This window comes from Lasiosphaeria miniovina (genome assembly GCF_030549165.1).
Source record: "Lasiosphaeria miniovina strain SMH2392-1A chromosome Unknown B0T26scaffold_4, whole genome shotgun sequence".
Taxonomy (NCBI): Eukaryota; Fungi; Ascomycota; class Sordariomycetes; order Sordariales; family Lasiosphaeriaceae; genus Lasiosphaeria; species Lasiosphaeria miniovina.
Genome location: NW_026848223.1, coordinates 5,387,934 through 5,410,036, shown reverse-complemented (window position 1 = coordinate 5,410,036; position 22,103 = coordinate 5,387,934). Strand labels below are relative to the sequence as shown.

General features: G+C 54.7%; 7 protein-coding genes across 7 annotated transcripts; 6 read left to right on the top strand and 1 right to left on the bottom strand.

The window, feature by feature from the left end:
• Positions 1-750: 750 nt before the first annotated feature.
• Positions 751-1,967, bottom strand: B0T26DRAFT_752312 (uncharacterized protein; the record flags this gene model as incomplete). Its single annotated transcript, XM_060445508.1, has 2 exons — positions 751-1,297; positions 1,954-1,967. The coding sequence occupies 2 exons, from the start codon at positions 1,965-1,967 to the stop codon at positions 751-753; spliced, it is 561 nt and encodes a 186-aa protein (XP_060297177.1).
• Positions 1,968-3,235: 1,268 nt separating this feature from the next.
• B0T26DRAFT_597743 (histone-fold-containing protein) lies at positions 3,236-3,541 on the top strand (the record flags this gene model as incomplete). Its single annotated transcript, XM_060435655.1, has 1 exon — positions 3,236-3,541. A coding segment is annotated over one exon (306 nt), but the record flags the coding sequence as incomplete, so codon positions are not given.
• A 1,976-nt stretch (positions 3,542-5,517) lies between these two features.
• On the top strand, positions 5,518-8,727 carry B0T26DRAFT_778315 (uncharacterized protein; the record flags this gene model as incomplete). The annotated part of the gene is made up of 7 exons (XM_060446645.1): positions 5,518-6,842; positions 6,950-7,080; positions 7,171-7,344; positions 7,451-7,741; positions 7,832-7,939; positions 8,072-8,200; positions 8,316-8,727. The coding sequence occupies 7 exons, from the start codon at positions 5,518-5,520 to the stop codon at positions 8,447-8,449; spliced, it is 2,292 nt and encodes a 763-aa protein (XP_060297175.1). The 3' UTR covers positions 8,450-8,727.
• A 452-nt stretch (positions 8,728-9,179) lies between these two features.
• B0T26DRAFT_713044 (uncharacterized protein) lies at positions 9,180-9,993 on the top strand. The gene has a single exon (XM_060442108.1). It carries the CDS (start codon positions 9,245-9,247, stop codon positions 9,572-9,574), a length of 330 nt encoding a protein of 109 aa, XP_060297174.1. The 5' UTR covers positions 9,180-9,244; the 3' UTR covers positions 9,575-9,993.
• Positions 9,994-10,006: 13 nt separating this feature from the next.
• Positions 10,007-11,575, top strand: B0T26DRAFT_328726 (uncharacterized protein). Its single transcript, XM_060434397.1, has 3 exons — positions 10,007-10,618; positions 10,712-11,464; positions 11,535-11,575. Exons 1-2 carry the CDS (start codon positions 10,439-10,441, stop codon positions 11,246-11,248), a joined length of 717 nt encoding a protein of 238 aa, XP_060297173.1. The 5' UTR covers positions 10,007-10,438; the 3' UTR covers positions 11,249-11,464; positions 11,535-11,575.
• Positions 11,576-11,942: 367 nt separating this feature from the next.
• B0T26DRAFT_676553 (amino acid permease-domain-containing protein) lies at positions 11,943-15,503 on the top strand (the record flags this gene model as incomplete). Its single annotated transcript, XM_060439992.1, has 11 exons — positions 11,943-12,114; positions 12,307-12,427; positions 12,564-12,624; positions 12,693-12,744; positions 12,799-12,936; positions 12,996-13,742; positions 13,823-14,142; positions 14,685-14,918; positions 14,950-15,061; positions 15,149-15,301; positions 15,433-15,503. 11 exons carry the CDS (start codon positions 11,943-11,945, stop codon positions 15,501-15,503), a joined length of 2,181 nt encoding a protein of 726 aa, XP_060297172.1.
• Positions 15,504-17,353: 1,850 nt separating this feature from the next.
• B0T26DRAFT_676552 (kinase-like domain-containing protein) lies at positions 17,354-20,634 on the top strand (the record flags this gene model as incomplete). Its single annotated transcript, XM_060439991.1, has 5 exons — positions 17,354-17,433; positions 17,526-17,823; positions 17,855-20,264; positions 20,324-20,528; positions 20,595-20,634. 5 exons carry the CDS (start codon positions 17,354-17,356, stop codon positions 20,632-20,634), a joined length of 3,033 nt encoding a protein of 1,010 aa, XP_060297171.1.
• Between the last annotated feature and the right edge of the window lie 1,469 nt (positions 20,635-22,103).

The following is a 22,103-nucleotide window of genomic DNA, read 5'->3' as shown; positions in this document are numbered from 1 at the left end:
CCCTGGTGTGCTGCTGGGACAATGGATGCGCCGCCGTCCCTCGTTATCGTCCATACCAGCTCCTGTCGACCGAGCCATTCCCGGTTCTCACCTCGCGTAATAAACCGAAATTCGTGTAGGTGGCACCGTATGCAGCTCTCTCCGTTTGGACGGGCGAGGTTGTTGACTTGAGCCTGAGGAAGAATTGAACCGCGGCCGCCACACGGCCCTCATAGCCCCCATTCCAATCGCCCGAGTAGAGTTGGCGAAACTACTATACCATGGTGTAGACTCGTGCATGCTCCTGGTCTTTAAATTGAACCCCGCCGGACAGAGAGACAGGTTCCGTAGAGCTAGCGTCCGGGAACACTTGGCGGGGGTACGTAGGTAGGTTATCCCAACGCTCCTTGAAGCGGACCAAAGGGATTGCGGTTCTCCTAGACCACGAAAAAGTCCACTGGTCGTCGTGGGTGCTGAAGCAAAACCTCTCAGTCAAGGCATCAGAGACACCCGGCGCTTTTAGCACGGTTGTAACGGAGCGGCAGAACTCGTTATACCTTTCTATTTGTGTTTCGGTTGGCTCCTCGGGCTGGATGTTTTCTGAGCCCTCGCTGTCGTCTAGCTCCTTCCTCGCCTCCTTCTGCGCGAGCAACGGCGAAGAGGCGCTGGAGAGCGCGTCGATGATCGCTCCAGCGAAGAGGGATCCGCAAACTCATCCTAGGCTTGCTGAGACTGGGAACGATAAGGACACATCAAGAGAGGTAGCGGCTGCTAATGCTGTGCTGTGCTGTTGAAGTCGGGCGCAACCACCCATCCACCCGAGTAGCATGCTGCCACGAGCAAGGTGGCTCGGGCATTTCCTGATGCGCCCTTGAGCCGCACAATGCTAAACCCCTTCCCGGAGTTACCACTATCGAGGAGGAGTCTATAATCGTCTGATCCGTGACAGAACACCACCAGAAGCATGGGGTGCTCGCCCTTGGCGCGAGCAGCGGCTTTGGAGACCTCGTCGAGAAATCTATCAATCATCTGGGCGGGCGGAACGACCGTCACAGGAGTGATCTCAGATTCGAGAAGCTCAGGGCTGAGGACGACCTTGGAATACTCAGAAGGGGTACCGTGGTGATAGGGGCCATGCATTTTCAACAGTTTGCTAGGCTCGGCAGCGGTAAGCCATACTTGGTCGGCAACTGAACCTTTCAGGAGGTAGTTGGAAGCGTAAAAGTCGGAGAGGAACCACCCATCGTCAAACTGGGAGCCGGTGGAGACCGTCTGGTGGGTTGCTGCAACGATAATGGTATTGTAAGCCTGCTTAGCTCTGCCACCTGACGGTCAAAAGAAGGGTTAGCCTAGGACGTCGTCGACGGAACGACGTACTTACATGACCTGAGGTTCAGCACTATGGTTGATGTACCGTCGTGATTGTGAATCGATTTGAGATAGGTTGTATTATTGTGATCAGGGGAGGCAACCAGTCAATTGAGGAGTATGTTGTTGGGAGAAAAATAGCGGATGCCGACCTTTTTGTAGGCGATACTGGACGAGGTGGGGGGTAAGGTAGAGTCTTCTCTTTGTCGGGAAGGAATTGCCTTCAACACTAACCGAGGTCCCACCCAAGTTAGTTTCCTAACGCTGGTAGCTGCTTGGTCCACGTCGAGTATATTGTTAGTCTGCTAGGACCGGTAGTATGAGCTGCTTGGTCCATATGGAGTAAGTTGAATAAGTGGAAATAGTTGAGGAGTGGAAGTTGGAAGGGAGAGGATATGTCCCGCGTTTGTGGCAGTATTATGCTGCCGGTCTACACCGCCTACCTGCCCGCCTTCGTACAGCCTAGGGTGCTGCTGATCTATTTTACGTGTCTATGCAAGACGGAGTAATGGGCGTTTCTAAAAACGGCATTCTATCAGCTAAACTCGATACGAAATCCGTTTTGATCAAGATGAGAGATAAGACCCGCAATTTTATTCGGTGCACTTCTGGAGCCCCATTTTCGACTCCTGTATACCTCATTTACGGCCACTTTGAGCCCCAGAGACAAGGCTTCTGACCGCCATTTCACATATCGGGCAGGCGCCTGTCACTGTGGAGTGGAGACGGAGACGGAAGGGCCAGACCAGAAGCACGAGGGATTTGGTGCCCGCCTACTGTCATGCTGCATTATTAGCCCCACCAAGCTCAAACCCCTCCATCCATTACCTTCCCCCAGCCACACTCTGACTGAATTCTGACCAGGGGCAGGTGAGATTAACTACTTGTAGGTTCCAACCCCCCCACTAGAATACGCCAAAGCTCCCCGGGCCCTTTCATCCTACGGCAAACTGGACCAAGCTCCTGTTACTGGAAACGACTTTATGCCCCGCAAGTAGACAAAGGCGGTGTTCACAAAAAAGCTCGAAACGAACCAACGAAACGCGGCAAAGGGCAGAACGGAACCTTGAAATAAAGGAACCAACTTCCACTACCCAATCAAGGACCAGGATCCGTTGCCGGGTTTTCCTTTCTGCTGAAGTGGGGCTTAAGCTCAGGACTCAGAGTGTTTTTATCTTATCTTGTTTCCATTGGCGTTAAAACGAAAAACACCCTGCTTTGGTTTGTAAGATACCTCTTCAGGGGTTGAAAAGTCATGTCGGGTGACGGCACCTATGCTCCCAAATCCCCGGACCTTTCAGCGATTTACTCTCGCGACCCCGCCTGTCAACCACAAAGCGAACCTCGTCAACCACAGCCGCTGGCGCACCAGGGACTGCTATCACAGCCATCATCCCAGTTGCAGCTTTCTCCACCACACCTGCATCTGCAACCTCCATCAACCGTTTTTTTCCCAGGCCCGCCCGTCAACGCTCTTTATTCTCATGCACAACAACCGCACCAGCTCGCCACCTCGCCACAGTCACAGTCCTTAGGACTACCACACTCGAGCGTCCACTTTTCTCCACAAACGCACGCGTACTATCCGTCGCACCCAGCACCGGTTACGCCTAGCTATCCGGTACAGGCTCCGCCACTCCAGCAGCAGCAGCAAGTACAGCTGCAGTCGTACTTGGACTCCAACTTTGACAACCAGCGGTTCTATCAAGGGCAAAACCAGGCCCCGGATCTCTTGCAGGCCCAGTACGCTTGGGCCCAAGAGCAGTACAACCCCCCCATACCACAGACACACCGAGGACAGCCGCCTCCATCTCGGTCGGAGCCCGTGTCGCCCTCAGGTACTACTTCTACAATGCCGCCCAGAAGAGCCGCAGCTCAAGCTGTGCAGCCGGCGATTGAGCCGTCTCCCGTCAAGACCAAGTTCCCGACGGCGCGTATCAAGCGTATTATGCAGGCAGACGAGGAGGTCGGCAAGGTTGCACAGCAGACGCCCATCGCCGTGGGCAAGGCGCTGGAGCTATTCATGGTGGCACTGGTCACCAAAAGCGCCGACGTGGCGCGCGAGAAGAACTCAAAGCGCGTCTCGGCCCAAATGCTCAAGCAAGTAGTCGAGTCTGACGACCGCTGGGATTTTCTGCGCGAGATTGTGGGCAAAGTTGAAAACGAGGACAAGGCATCCAAGAGTGGTGGTCGCACCAAGGCTGAGAGCGAGAGCGAGGAAGAGTCGATTCCCGAGAAGGAGAAGCCGGAAAAGAAGGAGAAGAAGACAAGAGCCGCTCGCAAGAAGAAGGCATAGGCGGAAGGAGTCACGCAAGGACGAACTAGAACCAACCAGAAAGCCATGATGCGTTGAGAAACCGCCCGGAACGAGAAAACGAGATGCTCCAGACTTCAGAGCAAACGACTCAACGAAACTAATGGCGGGAAGAGAGAGTATGAAGGGAATGGGCGTTTCGGTCTGGGAATCTGAAAAGCCGACGAACCGGCGTTTGGTTGGGTTTCCCATCATCGGCGATTACCCCCAAGGCCTGGACCAGAGACTTGGCTCTGGCCATACACAAACAATATGACGCATTTGAGCAGTAGGCGACCTGTACTTCGTTTTTTCTATCGACATGCTGTGATCTTTTGGGGGGTTTTGCGCCAGGCATCTATACCAACCATGCGTTGAGATTCAAAACGAAGGCGATGCCAACCTCATCCAGGAACCTAAACTAGTCAGGTTTAATATTCCTTTGAACGCGCAAAATACATTCTGCGGAGCGAACGAGGCCAGGATACGTGTATATTCGAATATCTGGCTCGGGGAATTTCCAGGCACTGGATGTTTGGAAATTGTTGGTGTGATGTCATCGAGCTATCAAGGGGTATGACAAGAGCCAAAGAACTTTCAGACTTCCCCGCGAAATTCCTAACTCCGATAAGGATAAGGCTCAGCGACCCGTTTTGTTGCATGTTCAAATACAGTACTTGTGTATCTTGCCGGCCTAGCTGAGCTTGTGGGGATTTGACAAGGCTTCCTGTTGCAGAGCTGTGGCACAATCGCCCTCTCCTCCGAGCCGGCGGTTCAATGTGCAGGGCAGGGAGGGGATGAAGGAGAGTACTCGTGCGGTGGAGGTAGGAAAGTCTCTAGCGGAGAGATTTTCTCGCCGTGTGCGTGCCTCCCGAGTAGGTACTGGAAGGTACAGTAGCCACTCGTGTGGATGGAGATTGGAGAGCGTGGACGGTAGCTCAGCTCAGCCTTAAATCGCATGTACACATTCGGCACGAGTTATTGGCACGCGTGAAATAAAAGGGGGCACTGCTGCTGCCGCGCCCAGCGCCAGATCGGCGGGCGGACACAACCTTGGCCACACCACTACCAATTGGAAGGTACCAAAGGGACTGGCTTGCATACCTTACTTTAGCTTCTCCAGTTCGGTCCAGCCAAGTGCGGCGCGTCCCTCAAAGCCGTCCGACGATCTTCCATTGGGGGTGGACCGGGAATTCGAGGTGGATTGCCGGTGAGGTAGGTGCGTTGGCCTCGAGGAACTAGCCGTACAGTACATACATACCGTATGTAGTACGGATACAGCACATACCGAAGGCAAGTGTAGCCGTAAAGCACTACCTAAGCTTGCAACTGCAGCGCATTTGGTGTGGAGGACGATGGAAACCCGCAGCTTAGCCCACCGTCCAGACGTTAGATGGGAAAACGAGAGCAGAGCCTCTTATCATGGAAGTGTAAGGTAATAAACCTTACAGGTAGGCAATAGGGTCGGGTATCCAATACGGATGGATACCTCAGTAAGGTCGGGAACTGATGGAAGGGGTGGTGCAGGGATGGCCCCGACGTCCCGTAGCGTGGTTCCCTCGATTTGTCTACGTGTAGGCTGGGGGTCCTGTTGGAAGGAAGCCTATATAGGTATTAGTGGAATTATCTCTTGGCTCGCACCGCGCACCCGGCCCTTTGCACCACCCCGCGCTTCCCCTGGCCCTGGTCGGGGCTCTTTGGTTCTTATCTTGGTGATAGCGCGACCACAGGTCACACACGTTACCTTGCCCTCGTCCTCACCCCAAGAGCGCCCATGCACCACGGCGATCGATGCTGTCTCGTGGCTTGTCCAAGCTCGCCATGGCTGGTTGAGAGGAAAACGGAGACTTGATGGGCTTGCGCGGCATCCGTAAACAATGCCAGCCCAAAGCCGTCGCCCGTCAGGCCCCAGCCTCCCCTCCGTCGACGAGGCTACCGTACCATTCTCGGCCCTCTTCACAAACTTCACAGACAGCTTTGACCTTGCTACCGTCGAGGCCACTGCCCAGCTCGCCGACCGGAGTGTCTTTGTCGCCTCCAACGGCCGCCGCTATGTCATTCAGAGCATCCCGGACACGGATGGTCCCGGCCAAGCCAGTGGCCCTCCTGCCCGTCCCGCACCCGCGCCCGCACCCGCCCCAGTTCCATCTACTGCCCCAGCTCCACCGCCGGCACCGACGCCAGCCGTTGCTCTTGCTCCCGCTCCCAGGCGGTCCACCTCCGCATCTCGGCCTCCGCCGCCGCCACGGGCCACGGCCGTAAACTCTCCTCCGGCCGCTAGCCCTCCGCGCGACCCTCGCGATCTCCATAGCGCCTCGATAAAGAGACGACCTATAACCAACGCTAACACATATCCTCCGTCTCCCGGTGGCCGGACGGCATATATAAACGGCGCTACGTCCGCCTTCTCGCGCCCAGGCTCTGAGCCCCCGAATCCTACCCAGGAGATGACCTCGATGATGACGCAGCTAAGCGTCAACCGCTTCAGTGCAACACCCCTGTTTGGCGAGTCAGACGGTGGTGTCCAGGCGGCCGAAGCTCTGGTCGAACCCTACACAACCGCCGGCCTAGCCAGTCCCGTATCGCCTAGGCCGCCTCTCGTCCAGCAGCAGCACGAAGCCTCCCCTTCCAGACCATACTACGAGGCTGAGATGAATGCACCGCATGTCCCTGGCTGGTCCAGCCAGTTCACCAATTTTGACTACGTCAACTACACAGCCCAGGCGAACTTCCAAGTCCAGCAATCTCGCCAATTAGCCGTGACGCCCTCGGGCCTCCCGTCCCTGATGGAATATTCGAGTCCAGCGCACCCCGTGGAGAGGTCGCTATCTTCCTCAACGTCTCCACCGGCATACCCGCCACATGCGTACTCGCAGCAGTACACGCCGTATGCGCCTTACTCGCCTTACGCGCCGTATTCGCCAGTCTCTCCTGACAACCCATATATGGATGCTCAAGTAAATCATCAGGGCGGTCGTGGCTACAACTTTCCGGCGCCCTCCCCGACTGGGGGCGTGCCGTCTCCTCCTACCGCGGCCGGCTTCCAAACCAGTCCCTATGTCAACTCGGTCGGGAACGGCATCGACACACAGACGCCGGTTTTTGTTCCCTCGCCTCACCTCCATCCGGCCTCTGTCTCCAGCGACACTGGGAGCACTGGCAGAGACAACGTATTGCCTGGAGAGGATGTCCTTTATGATGGGTAAGTAGCAATTCCATCGCCTGCGACGAGCATGTAGCCCTGTGTAGTGCCGTAATGTTTCTTGTCGGCTCCCGATCGCCCATGATATTAACTCGCCTCTCTTCCAGTCCGGTCAAGAGCGCTCTGACGCTCACTTCCCCTGTCTTCCGAGAGGGACAGCTCAAGGTGTTTCGCAACACTCTGTCCAACGACCTCCGGTTTCACTGTAAAGTCGGGCACGAGTCCGAGACATTTTGGAGTACGTGTAGCCATGTTCTTATCCCTCCGAGTTTAGTAAAGAGCTGTCTGATTGAACCGTTTGTAAGTGCTGACCTGCGTACTGCTCCAGTGAAAGCAGCAAACGCGCAACTCGTCCCCGTGTACGCCTACGACCCACGCTTCTCGAATGTCGTTTACATCCGAGACAACGAGAATAAGAAGGACAACAACGGGTATATGCAGCTCCCACAGGGGGGCGTGAACGGACGGCCCAGTGGCATATATCAATTCAACCGTCTGAAAGGTAAATTGACTCCTTGCCACCCATCAAAGAAACGTTCTTTTCTCCCTTTTTCCTTTTTCTTTTCTTCTTGGTTCGGCTTGCTAACCGCCTCTTGCTTCTCTGACAGAGCTGTGCGACTTCCAAGCGCATCTCACTGCGGAAAAGGTTGTGCTTGATATTGCCAGCGTCAAGATAGTGACGCTCTGCCGCGCCAATACCAGGTCCAGGGACACTTACTCCAGCGTGCGCCTGCAGATATGGCACGAAGCCGAGGGTCGCAAGTCTGCCCAGTCAGATGTAGCGTCGTTCGTCACTGCCGGCACTGCCCTCTCGGGGCCCTTGCGTGAGCGGCTCGTCGCCAGCTCGTCGAGACTGGTCATCTATCTCGGCCGGCTGAACCAGTACATTACTCTTTTTAGTATGTGCACTCTCCATTATTCCAAGGATGCACCTTTTGCCTATGCAAGTCGTCGGCGGCTGTGCTTAGCTGACCTTTCTGTGCTTTCAGTCACCGACGACATCGAAGTCAAACCCATTGGCCAGACTAGCGTCAAGTTGAAGCCAAGAAAGGCCGGGGCGCTTTCAAAGAAGGGGTCTAGATGGCCGGGTATTAAGGGTAAGCTTGTCACCCCCGTCTGCATGCTCTGTATCCCTGCCGCCCATTCAGCTGGTATCAACCCACATAATTACCCGGGAAATCGTATATTGTGCTAATTACTGTGATTTTTTTTGTTTCTCCAAACTGCAGCTCACATGGAGCCCCTGCAAGGCTCCGAACCCGCGGGTCTGGATATTCACGGCCAAGCGACGAACACGGATATTGAGTCAAGCTATGATTTGTACAAAACGTTTGAGATTGATTTTGAGAACTCTCCGAGTATGTTCCTCTCCTCCCCGTTCTCTCCTGGATTATCTTTCCATCGGTTCTCCAGTCTTTCGTCCCGTTTTCTTGCCTGGATCGTAATACTGACCAAAGACTTTTGTTGGATTAGGCCAAGACAATTTCATCCGGAAATGGGACGAGGTCATGAAGGAGCGCCGCGCTCAGAGGATAAAGCTGCACCAGATACAGGAGGACATGGAGCAGGCCGTGTTCTCGGGCCGCGTGGCGGGCAAGATCTGGTGAACAAACTATTTATTTTGCTTCTCTTGTCTTCTGTTTGTGTGGATTTGTGGGCGCGTAGGCGGGTGTGTTCGGGAGGGAGGAACAAGGCGTTTTCTAATGATGCTTGCTACAAGGCGCTTTAGGCGGGCAAAGAAGGGGAAAAGGGAGTATTACACTGACTGGGCAAACGTTGGAAACAAGGGGGGAATATTATCGGGGCATGATGACACTTTAGGATACCTATTTCTTTTATTCCTTTCTCTTGCTTGGTTACTCTTTATGTGTGTATAGGGTAGGATATGATAGGTAGTTACATACGAGGCAGGTAAAGGATCTAGCGGTGCTCTGGGTGGCGATGGGGGACATGTGGGAAAGCAGGCGATCGTCTATTTATTGGAGCTAGGTATTTACACAGTCATACTTGTAGATTGTCCATAGTAGGTTGACTTACTTGTATGCCATGTGTGATTTCTGAGCCAGAGTGGGAGGGAGAGAGAAGTGCTAGAAGCCCCTTGTGTGGTTTTGTCTTGTCTTGTTTTTATTTTTATTTCTTTTTTTCTTTCTTTCTTTCGCTGCAAGCGGTGACGCACATACACAACAGACACGTGCAATCCCAAATATCCAAACATGACTAATTGTCTATTTTACCTACTTGTACTATCGTCGCGAAAATCTAGAACATACCTATTCGGAATTCCATTCCAGCTACGAAGCAAGATCGGGTCGTGGTGTGGCGTGCAGCCGCCCACCAGCTTTCAATGTATGCTGGTTACGTACTAGTATGTCTGTGTGTGTGTGTGTGTGTGCCTTGATGCGATGATGGCGGTGGCTTGTTTGTCTTTTTTTCTATTTCTTTTCCTACTTCTTTTCTTCTTCTTTTTCTTCTTCCGAGAATGCGCCAGGCACCGAATCACGCGTGTGTGCCTATGTTGTACTGCACCCAATCGCTCAGCCCGGATCTGCCTTGTCATCAACATGTTGTTTTGCTGTTGCATGTATCTAAGTATGTACACAGTAAGAGAGAGCTGTTTTCCACTTGGCAGTCTGTCTGCCTTGGCTCGCTTGGCTACATACATCGTGCGTACAATACATGTACAGACCTTGCATGTGAGTAATAAACCCAGTGAAGGGGGGGGTGCTCGCTAGTGAGACGAGGCTCGGTTCTACAATCTATGATAGTCACCGTCTGCTGTGCAACTCCGATAGCCATAAAAAAAAACGGGACGGAGGACCCAGATCTGGCAACTATGTACACAGGCCATATTCTTTCTTCTTCATACGGTGTCTTTTTTATCCCTAATACCTAGAACCTTTGAACGGATTTTCCGTTTTGGGGATAAGCATGCGCGGGTTGAACGCCGTTTCTCTCTAACGACACGGCACATACATAGAAGGGGGCGGCGTGGAAAGCGGAGAACGAGGCTGTGGTGTTTTTCTGGTGTTTCAAGGTCAGTCACCCGCGGTCATTTTTGGAAAAAACTGTCCCTGTCCAGTCCACGGCTGCCTTACCAGCCGCCGCTTGACTGCCTTACATAACTGTACCTTTCGTGCCACCTGCATGGGAGGCTGCTGCTGCTTGCCTGAGACTGTCAAGTCAGGCTTGACCCGGACGAGTCTAGCATGTGACATTTCCCATTCACGCACTCGTAGAGGCGAGCAGCACTAGGCTGGGTCTGTCGGCGGTTTATTTATCGCCTCTGCTGTGCGTATGCCCTGTAACTGTAACGGTATGAACTGGTCGATGGACGGTTGGAAAAGAAAAGCTACCTACGTAAGGAGAACTCCGCAATGCGACACTACGACGCGACCTGGTGATTAAGCACGAGACGTCAGTGTGCAACTAGTAGGGCCCCAGCAATTTGATCAATGTAAATTGCAAACATTGGCGCGCGCGAGCGCGCGCGACTGACTGATAACAACCTCCCAAAAAAAACGAAAGCCTACCCGTTCGAGTGGTCCTGGTTTGATCTGTGCTGAAATGTATTTCTAGCAAGGCCAAAAAAGGCACAGATGACAATCTCTACAAAGTCATATGTAGTAGGAATGACAACGCCAAATTCTAGCTCTCACCACAACGAGCGAAAGAGGTGGTGCCACCATGGCGTCCGGCGGCCACATGCAAGCCCCAATTTCGTATCGACCTGTCCGCAGATAGGAGGTGTGGCAGCCATCAAAGGTCCTGACGCAAAAGTACGTTAAACCCCAAGCCCTGTGCAGCTCTTGCAAGCGCAAGAGAGAGGCAAAGGCAGCAGCATCGTCCTTGTTGAAGAGAATGATTTGCAGAGCAGTCTAGAGAGAAACGACAAAAAGCAACAGCGGGAGGACGCGGAGGAGTTGATGACCCGAATCGTGCCCCTTCGCTTATCGCGACGGCAAAGGCACGAGCAGCGTGGATACCACCACCCGCAATTTACTACCCCAGCGGTCCAAGCAGAGCCATGTGCCTGGTTGAGAGTCCTGGTTCTGCTGCTGCGACGTTCTGGGCCCCCCTCGCCTTTCTCCCCATCTCTGGACACTGGCCCTGTCCTTTTTAGGTTCCCTGTCTCCGTGGAGTCTGCCCGCCTCCACTCACTTTCAGGCCCCAATGGATCCTTCATCCCCTCCTTTTTCAGCCTCTCCCGGCGGCCATGCATAACGGCACCGAGACAACAATCGATAGGCAAATGGGGCTGGAAGGCTGCACCACTGGCCTGCCTGCAGGGCAGCAGAATGGCACACCGGAATTGCAGGAACCCCCGGATGCCCGGCGGAACGAACACCCACACACGCGCGCGCTGTCAACCACTTGGGCTGCTGACTGGCGCTTCGATTGAGCTATGAGGCGTACAGTGAAAAGAAGGGGCGGATTTGGAGTGGAAATCGGTGCCCGGCCTCACCCTCTCTCGGCTTGGGCTTGCCTTACCATTGCCTTGCCTTGTCCGCCTAACCCCAATTGCTCGATCTCGAGACATTTCGGGGGCATGTATATGGGAGTGCTGGACGAGATTTTGAGGCTGTCGCCTCTCTCTCTGTCTGCCTGTGTTCTGGTCAGGTGAGGTCGTGCTGCCTTCCACTCTCTTTGGAAAAGGGCTAAATCAATGAACTTCCATAGCTGCATTTCCTTTAGATCATATGAATGTGCCATCCATCTCGATTCCCTCGTCCCTCAGCCGCCCCTCTTTTATACTGCACGTACTCCGTGCCGAGTATTGTATTTAATCCTGGCCTTTGGCACCACACACCCTGGTTCAATAATTGTTTAGCTTGAATGAGGCTCAGCTCCCCAGCAAGTCTTGCGCTGGACTGACCAGACTCTTTGGGGGCATGGTTTGAGTGACACTAACCGCACACCACCTACCCCTACCCGACCCCAGGAAACGCGCAAACCACGACCTCTGCTTCCTCCACTCACTTCTCCCCCTTGTCATGCTTCTCTCCAGCGTATCGTCGGCGCAAAACTTTCGTTGACCGAAGCTCTTCCAAGAGGAAGGGGGGGTTGTTCCCTTGCGCGAAACAGTCGATTGAGTTTCCCGCAATGCAAGAGCCCGAGATCTTCGAGCAGCCCGTGGCCGCCAAGGATCCCGAGGCCGCTATCCCCGGCGATGAGAACAACACGTACCAAACTGGATACAGCAGCGGGTTCCAGACAAATGGTAACGGCGAAGAGTCCTCTCTGGAGGACTACCACGACTTTGTCTATCCCGAAGGTTAGTTGTTTCTCTCGGTCCTTTTTTTCGTCTTGGTCCGACCACCGACAATTCCCTGTGTGAACGTGAACTCTTTCTGTCGCGTGACCTGGGAAGCGTGTGTCGCCCACATCCTTACCCGATGGTATCAGTGTTTGATATCTGGCATTGACTCTGTAACCAAAGACAGGAAGCTTGGAACATGGTCAACAGCTTTCCTAATCATCAACCGTGTTGTCGGTGCGGGAATTTACTCGACGCCGTCCTCAATTATCCACTACACAGACAGCGTCGGCCTGACTCTGATATTTTGGGTTATCGGAGGCTTCATGACGTTTTGGTGAGCCTTGGTCGTATTTCTCTCTTTGGCCTTTTGAACGGCTCCGCTGACTCCTTTCTGTAGCGGGTATGAATGCGAACCCCAGGTCCACCAATCCCAAGCCCGTGCTGTGCGCTGACATGCCATAAAGACTTTTCGTATATCTTGAATATGGAACTGCGCTGCCCCGGTCCGGAGGCGAGAAAGTCTACGTAAGCTGCAATCATCACTCGGCTTGATGTTACCCGTATCTGCTTTGGTGACTTACTCCCGTGTTTAGTTAGAGCGAGTGTTCCGAAGGCCACGGTATCTGGCGACATGCATTTTTGCTGGTTAGTTCCCTTGTCAAATTATCCCACGGTGGCAGGTTGCTTACACCCAATCAGTGCAATTCGTCCTCTTCGCCATCTCCAGTGGTGGCTCTATTAGCTTCAGCAGCTATCTGTTGAGGGCTGTCACCCCCGAACGAGACTCCAGAGACGGCTCCTGGCTGAATCGAGGAATTGCAGTTGCGGCTATCACCGGTGAGTTGGGAATTTCCCGTCAAAGGACTATACGCGGAGCCCACGCTAACGGCGTTTAGGTGTCTGCTCCATCCACGCCTTCACTCCGCGATTGGGGATATGGCTTAGCAATGGCCTCGGGGCCTTCAAGCTTGTCCTTCTTTCCCTCGTGGTGTTCACCGGCTTTGCGGCCCTGGGAGGGCGGATGGTAGCACCAAGCCCTGGAAACTTCTCAAATGGCTTCCGCGGGCCGAGTATTAATGGCCCCACAACGGAGGACACGGCAGGAACAGCCGCCGGGTCCGCTCTCGCTCTCCTCCAAGTGCTGTACACATACAGCGGGTGGGAAAACGCCAACTACGTCCTGACAGAGGTGCGAAATGCGCCCAAGACGTTGAGAAGGGCCGCGCCTATTGCCGTGGCGACGGTAACGGTCCTCTATCTGTTGGCAAACATTGCCTATTTTGCCGCCATGTCCAAGAGCCAGTTGGCCGGGTCGGGGACTGTCGTCGCTGCCCAGTTCTTTCAGAACGTATGGGGAGACAATGCGTTTGCGACACGGGCCTTGCCCGTGTTCATCTCTCTGTCGGCGCTAGGCAACGTGTTTGCCCAGTCCTTTGCCATGCCGCGGGTGAAGCAGGAGCTCGCCAAGGAAGGCATCCTGCCATTCTCGCGGTTCTGGGCCAGCGACTGGCCGATGCATGCCCCTTCTGGCGCTATCTTACTGCACTGGATCTTCACGACGGCGCTTATCCTAGGATCGCAGACGCCCGACGTCTACACCTTTGTCACCAACGTGTTTGTCTACAGTGGCAATTGGATCAAAGGTTGGTTGCCTCGCTCTGGGCGTGTCTCTGGTGGTGTGCTTGCTTGTTTTGGTTGCATTGCTGACTCTGTCTCGCTGTAGTGTTCCTGGGCGTCGGACTCGTCTATCTCAACTTTACGCCGTCTGAGCGGTGGGCAGAGCAGCGAACAAAGGTCCACATCTCGCCCATCTTGGTGCTGTTGTGGATTGTTTCGCTGCTGTATGTGCTGGCGGCGCCCTTCATCCCCAACAATCTGTCGGGCGCGGTCAAGTTCTTTGTTGTGCCTACGTTGGGCACCAGTCTGCTCGTCATCGGCATAGGCTACTGGCTGGTCTGGGCCAAGGTGCTCCCGGCCTTTGGCTTCCACATCCAGCACGAGATCGTGCAAATGCCCGACGGCAGCGAGCGCGTCAAGTACAAGGTATGTCGCCAGTGACTCTGCTTTGTCGTGTTTGTTTCTCTGGTTCGTGGACTAACAGCGGTGTGTTTGCAGCGCGTGAGACCGAAGAAGAGGAGAAAGCGGCAACGACGGCCATCTGTGTGGTGATGTTGGGACGATTGAATTGAAGCTGTAACTGTATCTATCGTTGCGCTCGGTAACCTAAGGTAGAAGGCACCTTACCTTTAATATTGGCTGTATTTCCTTGGGTGTTCTGGGAAATAAGGTACCCTGCTAAAATCTGTTGGATAATTGACTCAGAACTTGTCTCCCTCCCTTCAGCATACATATAAGGTTCAAGGTCCTTGCCAACTTTGATTAGCCTAACCAAACAAAAGCACTACATCAAGCTACAAATACGAAATGAGCGACCGACAAATAAGCGACCGACCAATAACAAACACAACACAAATGAGCGGCCGACCATCACCTTCAAAACCCAAGAGGTTGATCTATCGCCAACGGAGAGTTCGAAGTGACAGCTCACGACCAAGGACTTGAGCTCATCGCCCGCATCGTCCTAGAGTACAACCCAAGTCTACGACGCCGCCGTGGTTGCAAATGGCCACTTTGAGGTGCCATCGATGCCCGAAATTGACGGCTTGGCCGCTTGGACCCAACAGCACCCCGACAGCGTGTTGCATTCGCTGACTTACAGGAACGCCGCTGTGTTCAAGGACAAGAAAACCATTGTCGTTGGAACTGGCGCATTCGGAAGCGAGATAGCTACCTGCCTCGAAGGCGTCTGCAAACAGCCCGTCTTCGTCTCAAAGAGAAGCCATACACCAGGTTCTGACGAACTCGGCCTACATCGAGACGCTTCTTGCCGCCGGCGCGCGGCCCGACGACCAGAACGCCTGGCAAGTCAGCGCGCTCGTGTACACCATGCGCATCGAGAGCGGTATGCGGTAGATGGAGCACCTGCTCAGGGGCGACGCCGACGCGAACTCGCAGCACGGGCCCCAGCTGATGCCGCTCGAACACGTAGCCGCTGCGGGCGATGCGACCCAGGTGGCTTGTCTGGCGGAATACGGCGCCCGGCCGAGATCGCCAGAGGGCGGGCTGTTTGCACTGCTGCTGAGCCAGATGCTGCTGTCCGGGCGGCATGTCGACGTGGCGGCAGTCCTGCTTGATCGCTTTGGTACGAAGCTGTAGAGTCAGGAGAGAAGCGAGCTCCTTGCGGCGGTGGAGGAGAAAAAGTGCGCGGGGCCAGAGATGCTAGAGATGGTGACGGAGTTCCTCGCTCACCAGCCTTCTCTGACGGTTATGAAGTTAACGATGATGATGACGACGACGACGACGACGTATTTTTCGAGTCACTAGAGGTGCAGAACGAGTTATAAGCAGGCATTCTCGGACCCTATCTTTTTGATACTGATCAACTCTACCGATTACAGCAAACCGAGCCATAACTAGGTAGTCACCACTTATGGAAGCATCCAAGGCCGAGCCAGGATATCGAGCGAGTACGTGTAAACGAGAAGAGGTGTCGTATTGAATGCAATGCGTCGTATGTGCTGACAAATACCTACCTGCCTGACTTCCCACCCTACCTACTTACCTTCATTGTATCGCTCCCGGGTTTCGAACCAGGGAACCGTCAAGAGGATTTCCGTGCCTTCCGGGCGAGGTCCGAGTCCAAATGCGTCCACCGGGTGGGAAATACCGGACCAGGAAAGCGACTGCGCATGCACGAGTATTGTGTGTATCGTACATTGTTCTACCGAGTACTCGACAGTTTGAATACAAAGACACCAGGTAACTCGGGGTTGACTGTAGATACTCAATCACGTCCAGTGTCAACAACTTGCCCTATTAGCTTAGTTCAAGGGGTTGAAAAGTCTACCTACTGTGTAATTAATCCTTTCCGTAGAGGCATGACTAAGGTGAAAGGGTGAAAATCCCCACCGCCGCCGCGCAAGTGAATCAGCGCTCGAATTACGAGTCGGGATGCTGCCAATTGTGACTGGCCATCAGCGAAACATGATTGGACTTGATTCGATTGAATTGGATTGAATTGACGAATCGACGGCCAACAATGCAACTGGGACTGGTGTAGCTTGCAGCAGTCTCCGTAGTCCCGACGTCACCAAGACATAATTTCAGTTCCCAGGTATCAAGGTACATACAAGCTTCCAGGCATCTTGAAGCCAAAACGAGAGGCAAGCTATATTAGGTGTCCAGAGTTGATCCTAATTGTCCTACAAAATGTGTATAAGCCAGGTAAGCAGTACTGGCGTAGAAGCCGCCCCTAGGAATGACCTGTCTCGAGTCGTTGATCAATGAATGCCCTGTGCGTTTGGACACGGAGACGCATTTGCAGGCTGTGACCTGGGAAGAGGAGAGGGCAAGAAAGGGATTGGGATTGGAGCCTGGCCTGGCGGTGGGGACCATCGAAGAAACTCGCGGAGGGAGAATGCCGAGCCGGAGCATCGGCAGGTGGGGCGCTGTATTAGTGGGCAGCCACTGGTAATGAGCCCCCGCCAGCCAGCGAGCCCCTGGGATGGATGGAACTGGGAGAGAAGCCACGCCACGGCTTGGAAACCATCCTCCATTTTGGCTCGGCTGTCTGTCCTCTTGCTGGCAAAAAGAGAGCTTCGACCCGGACCTACCAGCCGACCGCCGACCGAACGTGGGAAACCGTGGAACTGGAAACAAGTGAGCCTAAGAACCGAGGTGCCTCTAGGCGCAAGAAGAAGAAAAAAAACGCCAACGACTTAATTATTACGGCACTACACACTACACGACACGACGCGACACGACGATCGACGCCAACAACACTACGTACAGTAACATACAGTCCGAGTGCAGTACAGTGCCGTGCAGTGCCGTGCAGCGCCAGGCGAGTGCAGGCAAGGAGCCGAAGGGATTGCAAGGTTGCAGGTCACAAGTTCCATCCCACTTGCGGGTTGCCAGGCTGTAGGGCTGGGTACTGAGCTCCTGAGGTGGTGCTGGGTGCTGGAACTGGTGCTGGTTGACGCCGCTGGATGCTAAACGTCGGGTCTAGTCCAGTCATGCTGCAGCTCTGCTCGGCAACTATCCTGCTTCCAGAATCTGCAATCTCGACAATCTTGACGGACGCCACGGTTGTTCGATGAGCATGCTGTCTCCCCACCGGTCCATCTCGCCCTCCTGCCCCGAGCCAAGCCGTCCTGCCGCCCCGACCCCGACCCCCGCGCCGGCGCCGTAACCAATGTCTTGGGACTTATTGAGGCGGTTCCTCGAGAGCGATGTCTTCAACCAGAGCCCTTTCCTCTCCGTGTCGTACCTCTCGTGAGTCCTCTCGTACTCCCGTCCTCCCTCGTCCACCTTCTCGGCTTTCAGAAGTGGCCAGCCACAGCGACTAACTCCAACTCCCCGCCCAGTCGTTATGCCGACCACATAGGAATCCACTTCGTCCTGTGCAACAAGCTCCGCCAGTTCCCCTACCAGGATATCGAGTTCTTCCTCCCCCAGCTATGCCACCTCGTCATCAGCGTCGACAATGAGTCCATGGCTCTGGAGGAGTTCCTCCTCGACCTGTGCGAAGAGTCGGTCACGGCTGCCCTTCTGGTCCGCCTCTCCTCCATCCCGACCTTCACCGACTCTTGTGTCTGGCGCTTGTCGCCCGAGCGAGAGGAACATCTGCTGACGCTTCTAGCAGACCTTCTGGTTGTTCCAAACGTACTTGCACGACCTCTCCTCGAATCCTCAGGCGCACGCTTTCAAGACGTGCCGCCGAGTCTACAACAAGGTTCAGCACGTCGTCTTCGGCCTCTCCGACAGCCCCCGCCACGACAAAATTACCGAAAATGTCTTGCCCGTCAGTGTCCTGGGAAGCTTCGTCCTCGCTAGCATCGCTTGCCCCTTCCTTCCCCAGTGGGCCGGGCCTCTTGCCGTTGCCCAGGCCAGGAAGCCGAGCCCTGCCGTCGATCCCACCCCCGACCCAGCTCCGACCCAAGTTAAGAACTTGCCTAGCCGGTCACAGACGTTCAATGCTGGGAGTGGGAGTGCGCGCCCAAGGCGTGTAAAAGACACCCGGGTCGCGAGCGCCTCAGCCTCGGATCTCAAGGCCCAGCCTGGTGCTGCCCCGCCGAAATCACCAGCCAAACCCCCTCGAACACCAGGTTCAGGAGCAACGTCTACGGCCACGTCTACGGTTTCCACCCCTCGGGTGGCCAACGATCCAAAGCGGCCCACCCATCGTGACCGTGATAACCTAGCCTTGGAGGCACGCCTTAGTTCGGCGTCGCTGCCATTGCCGGACCCCAGATCTCCGAACCTTGTTACGAGACCGGTGACGCCTGTCTCGGCGGGTATTCGCCCGACAGAGAACCTGTCAAGGAGGCATTCGCACAATGTCAAAACACTGTTGAGCCAGGCCGAGTTGGGCTATAAGCAAAAGACGCGCCTCTTGAGACAGAACTATTTCCGCAGCCAGACTGCGCTCTTGCAAGCACTGGAGGACATATCCAACCGACTGGTTGTAGTGCCCAAGGCGGCTCGTCTGAGCGCTCTCCGCGCCGAGCTAGCACTCATCGGCCAGGACCTGCCGGCAGAGGTAGACATCCCAATCATCTGCCCCCCAACCCTAGTCGATGGGTCTCCATCTCGGAGTCGCCACCACCGTATAGTGCGGCTCAACCCCGCAGAAGCCACGGTCCTCAACAGCGCCGAGAAGGTACCATATCTTCTCATGGTCGAAATTCTGCGAGACGACTTTACCTTCGACCCAGAATCCCAAGACAACCAGAGTCTCCTCACCACTCTGCTAGCCGAGCAGGGAACCTCGCGGAAACGAATATTTGACCTGTCCGAGGCTCCAAGGATACCAACTATTGTCAGGACCGCCGAACCTCCCGTTGATAGCGTCTTTGAACCCGTGTCTGGGGATCTGGGCAGCTCTCCCATGGTAAAACCCTTCGACGAGACTTCTGGCACAAAATCGACGCAGGTGGGCCAAGCCGTGCGCCTTTCGAGCGCCCCCACGACAGTGTCGACTATTTCCGACTTGGCGACACCCCGGAGTTCTGGAGCTTCCACGGGCTCCTCAAGCCCTCCCTTTCGAAAGGTGACCCTGACAAATCCACGCAATAGCTCTGTCGACCAGCCGGATTTCTCGGCTCTAGCAACGCACATGCGGACGGCCTCGCAGATGCTCGCCCAGTTGGACGCGACGAGCGGTAAGCGCCCTCGCCAGGAGGTGGCAGCTATCCGGGCCAAGATTATCGCCAGCATGCAGACTTTGGAAGAGAAGAGCTTTGACGACGGACAAGGGCCGACGTTTGACATGATCATGGCAAAGACGGCGTCTACTAACGAGGCCAACGGGCCAGAACTGGAAGAGGAGGGTGCCATAGAGGCTGGCCTCAATCCAAATGCTGGCATCGCGAGGATGGAAAACGACATCATGACGGGCGGGCTCCAGAGAAAAGGCGACCGGGACGATCCCAGTGCGGCCGTGTTCGGAGAGGCCTGGGAGACGAAGAAGGAGCGGATCCGCAAGACGTCGCCGTACGGCTGGATGAAGAACTGGGATCTGGTGAGCGTCATCGTGAAGACGGGCGCAGACCTGAGGCAGGAGGCGTTCGCCTGCCAGCTGATCAACGTGTGCCACAAGATCTGGGTCGACGCAAACGTGCCCGTGTGGGTCAAGCTCATGCGAATCCTGGTGACGGGCGAGTCGTCGGGCCTCATCGAGACTATTGCCAATGGCGTGTCGCTGCACTCCATCAAGCGGAGTCTGACACTGGCCCTGACAGAGTCTGGGCAGAACCCGAGACGCAGGATTGCGACGCTCAAGGACCACTTCGTCAAGGCCTTTGGGCCCTCGGACGGAGAGCCCTACAAGGCTGGCGTGGACGCGTTCAAGAGGTCGCTGGCTGCCTACAGCGTCATCTCGTATGTGCTGCAGCTTAAGGACAGGCACAACGGCAACGTCCTAATCGACAGCGAGGGGCACATTATCCACATCGACTTTGGCTTCATGTTGTCCAACTCGCCAGGCTCGGTCAGCTTTGAGGCCGCGCCGTTCAAGTTGACATACGAGTATGTGGAAGTTCTGGGCGGCGTCGGATCGCCAGACTACGACGGTTTCAAGAAGCTCTGCAAGCAGGCTTTCCAGGGTAAGCGGTTTACGTGCTGCCATTGATCAGGGGCGAGGCTGATGCTGCTTTTTTTCTAGCTCTTCGGCGGTCCGCGGACAATATCGTTGACCTGGTTAGCATGATGGGGCGCGAGTCCAAAATGCCGTGCTATGGCGCCGGCGTAGCCCAAGTCACTGCAGCACTGCGGCAACGCTTCCAGCTGCATCTGAGCGCCGACGAAGCCGAGCAATTTGTGGAGACAGACCTCATCGCAAAGTCACTAGGCAGCTACTATACACGACTGTGAGTTCTTATGCCCTGTGTCCGTTGTTTTGCGCGAGTGGGGCAGAAAAGACTAACATCTTCCAGTTATGATACCTTTCAGTACAGGACGCAGGGGATATATTAGTTACCTAGGTGCGAAAGAACCTACCTTGTATAGGGGATGATATATATACGGTCCATATGCCCATCCCATCCTTTTCGATGGTGGGGCAGGCGGGGAGGGTGACGTCTGGCGGCGACGTATGCCGCTGGGCATGATAAATCACCACAAAAGAAGACAGGGATATGGGGCTTTTTGTTTGGCGGCATGTATATGGGCGGCATATCGGCGGCGTTGGGCAAGTTAAATAGACGTGGGGCCACATGTTGTAGCTGTTGTAGTTGTTGCTGCTGTTGTAGTTGTTGTTGCTGTTGTTGTTATTTTGGGCTAGTGCTTGAATTCTTCGTTATGGCTGGTAGCTGAAATCTCTGTCTTGTTGATAACCCGGCCACCGGGGAGAGTTTTCCTTCCTAACTTGTTTTTAGGGTTGAGGTCGTTTGGGAGTGAGATGCCATGTCTAGGCAGTCGGTCACAGTCACGAGCGCTGAATTCTTTTTCTTTTCTTTTTGATGGTTCTTCGTTCGACCTCATTAGTTTGTCTATCTAATTAGATGGTAGGTTCCTCCGTCTCGGCTAGACTGGTGGTCAAGGCAGAGACCCTTGAGCCCTGAGGGACACCGTTTTCTTAATAGGGTGCCCCTGGCTTGTTCTGCGAGGGTATGGAAGTGTCCACCACTAGTTTATGAGACGGTGTATTTGGGCTTGGTGAGTTAAGGGTTGTCGATGAGTTGTGGGCTGTCGTTGAGTCGAGTTGAGTTAGTTATCTGAGTGAGGCTGCACTTGCACTTTACCACTTTACTCGGTAGATACGGATTAGGCCGCCTCGGATTGCAGATCACGATCGTCGTTTCGGTAGCCCCCTTACCCCCGCCCCGTCCCTCGCCTTGGATCGGCGCAGATCGGCGGCCCTACCCGGAGATCGGCAGCGGCAAAAAATAGCACGTTTCCAACTTCAATGCCAGTGTTAGGTTCCCTATACACAAGGCTGCTCATTACCAGTGTAGTCTATTCCCACTCAGTCTGTAAAGCATTCAGGGCTGGCTGGCTGGCTGGCTGCGGTTTCACGCTCCGAAACGAATTATCTGTGGCCAGCGGCGGTGGATGTGAGAGGCATTGGCAGACAAAAAGTGTTTGCCTCGCGGTGAGGCAAAATACCGTCAACCCTGTTTTTGCCGTCTTTTTTGGTATTTTTCCCTCTTCCTGTTGAAGGAACGGCGGCGAGGCCGGCGTGGTTTCTGCTTGTTTCCGTTTCTGCTGTAGAACCAGATTCCCAAGGCTGACCTCACCTGACCTCGCCTGGCCTGATCCGTGCCTGGAAAAGAACACATCTTGATCTCCGAGGAGATCGGGAACAGCAGGGCTGGCTGCATTTTACGGAGCTATCAAGGGTCTAAACCATTTCTCTTTCTTAGCGTAATGTAGGTAATCCGACCACATCCCCGCCGTGGGGAGGGAGGGATTTTGCTTGTGTGTGTGTGTGTCTTTGTCAAAAA

What these genes read in the sequence shown, in the direction of transcription:
- B0T26DRAFT_713044 (XM_060442108.1), top strand. Translation starts at nt 9,245, where the DNA reads ATGATGGCGGTGGCTTGTTTGTCTTTTTTTCTATTTCTTTTCCTACTT.
- B0T26DRAFT_328726 (XM_060434397.1), top strand. Translation starts at nt 10,439, where the DNA reads ATGACAATCTCTACAAAGTCATATGTAGTAGGAATGACAACGCCAAAT. An exon ending in TCAAAGGTCCTGACGCAAAA is followed by an intron (nt 10,619 to 10,711) that starts GTACGTTAAACC and finishes AATGATTTGCAG; the next exon opens with AGCAGTCTAGAGAGAAACGA.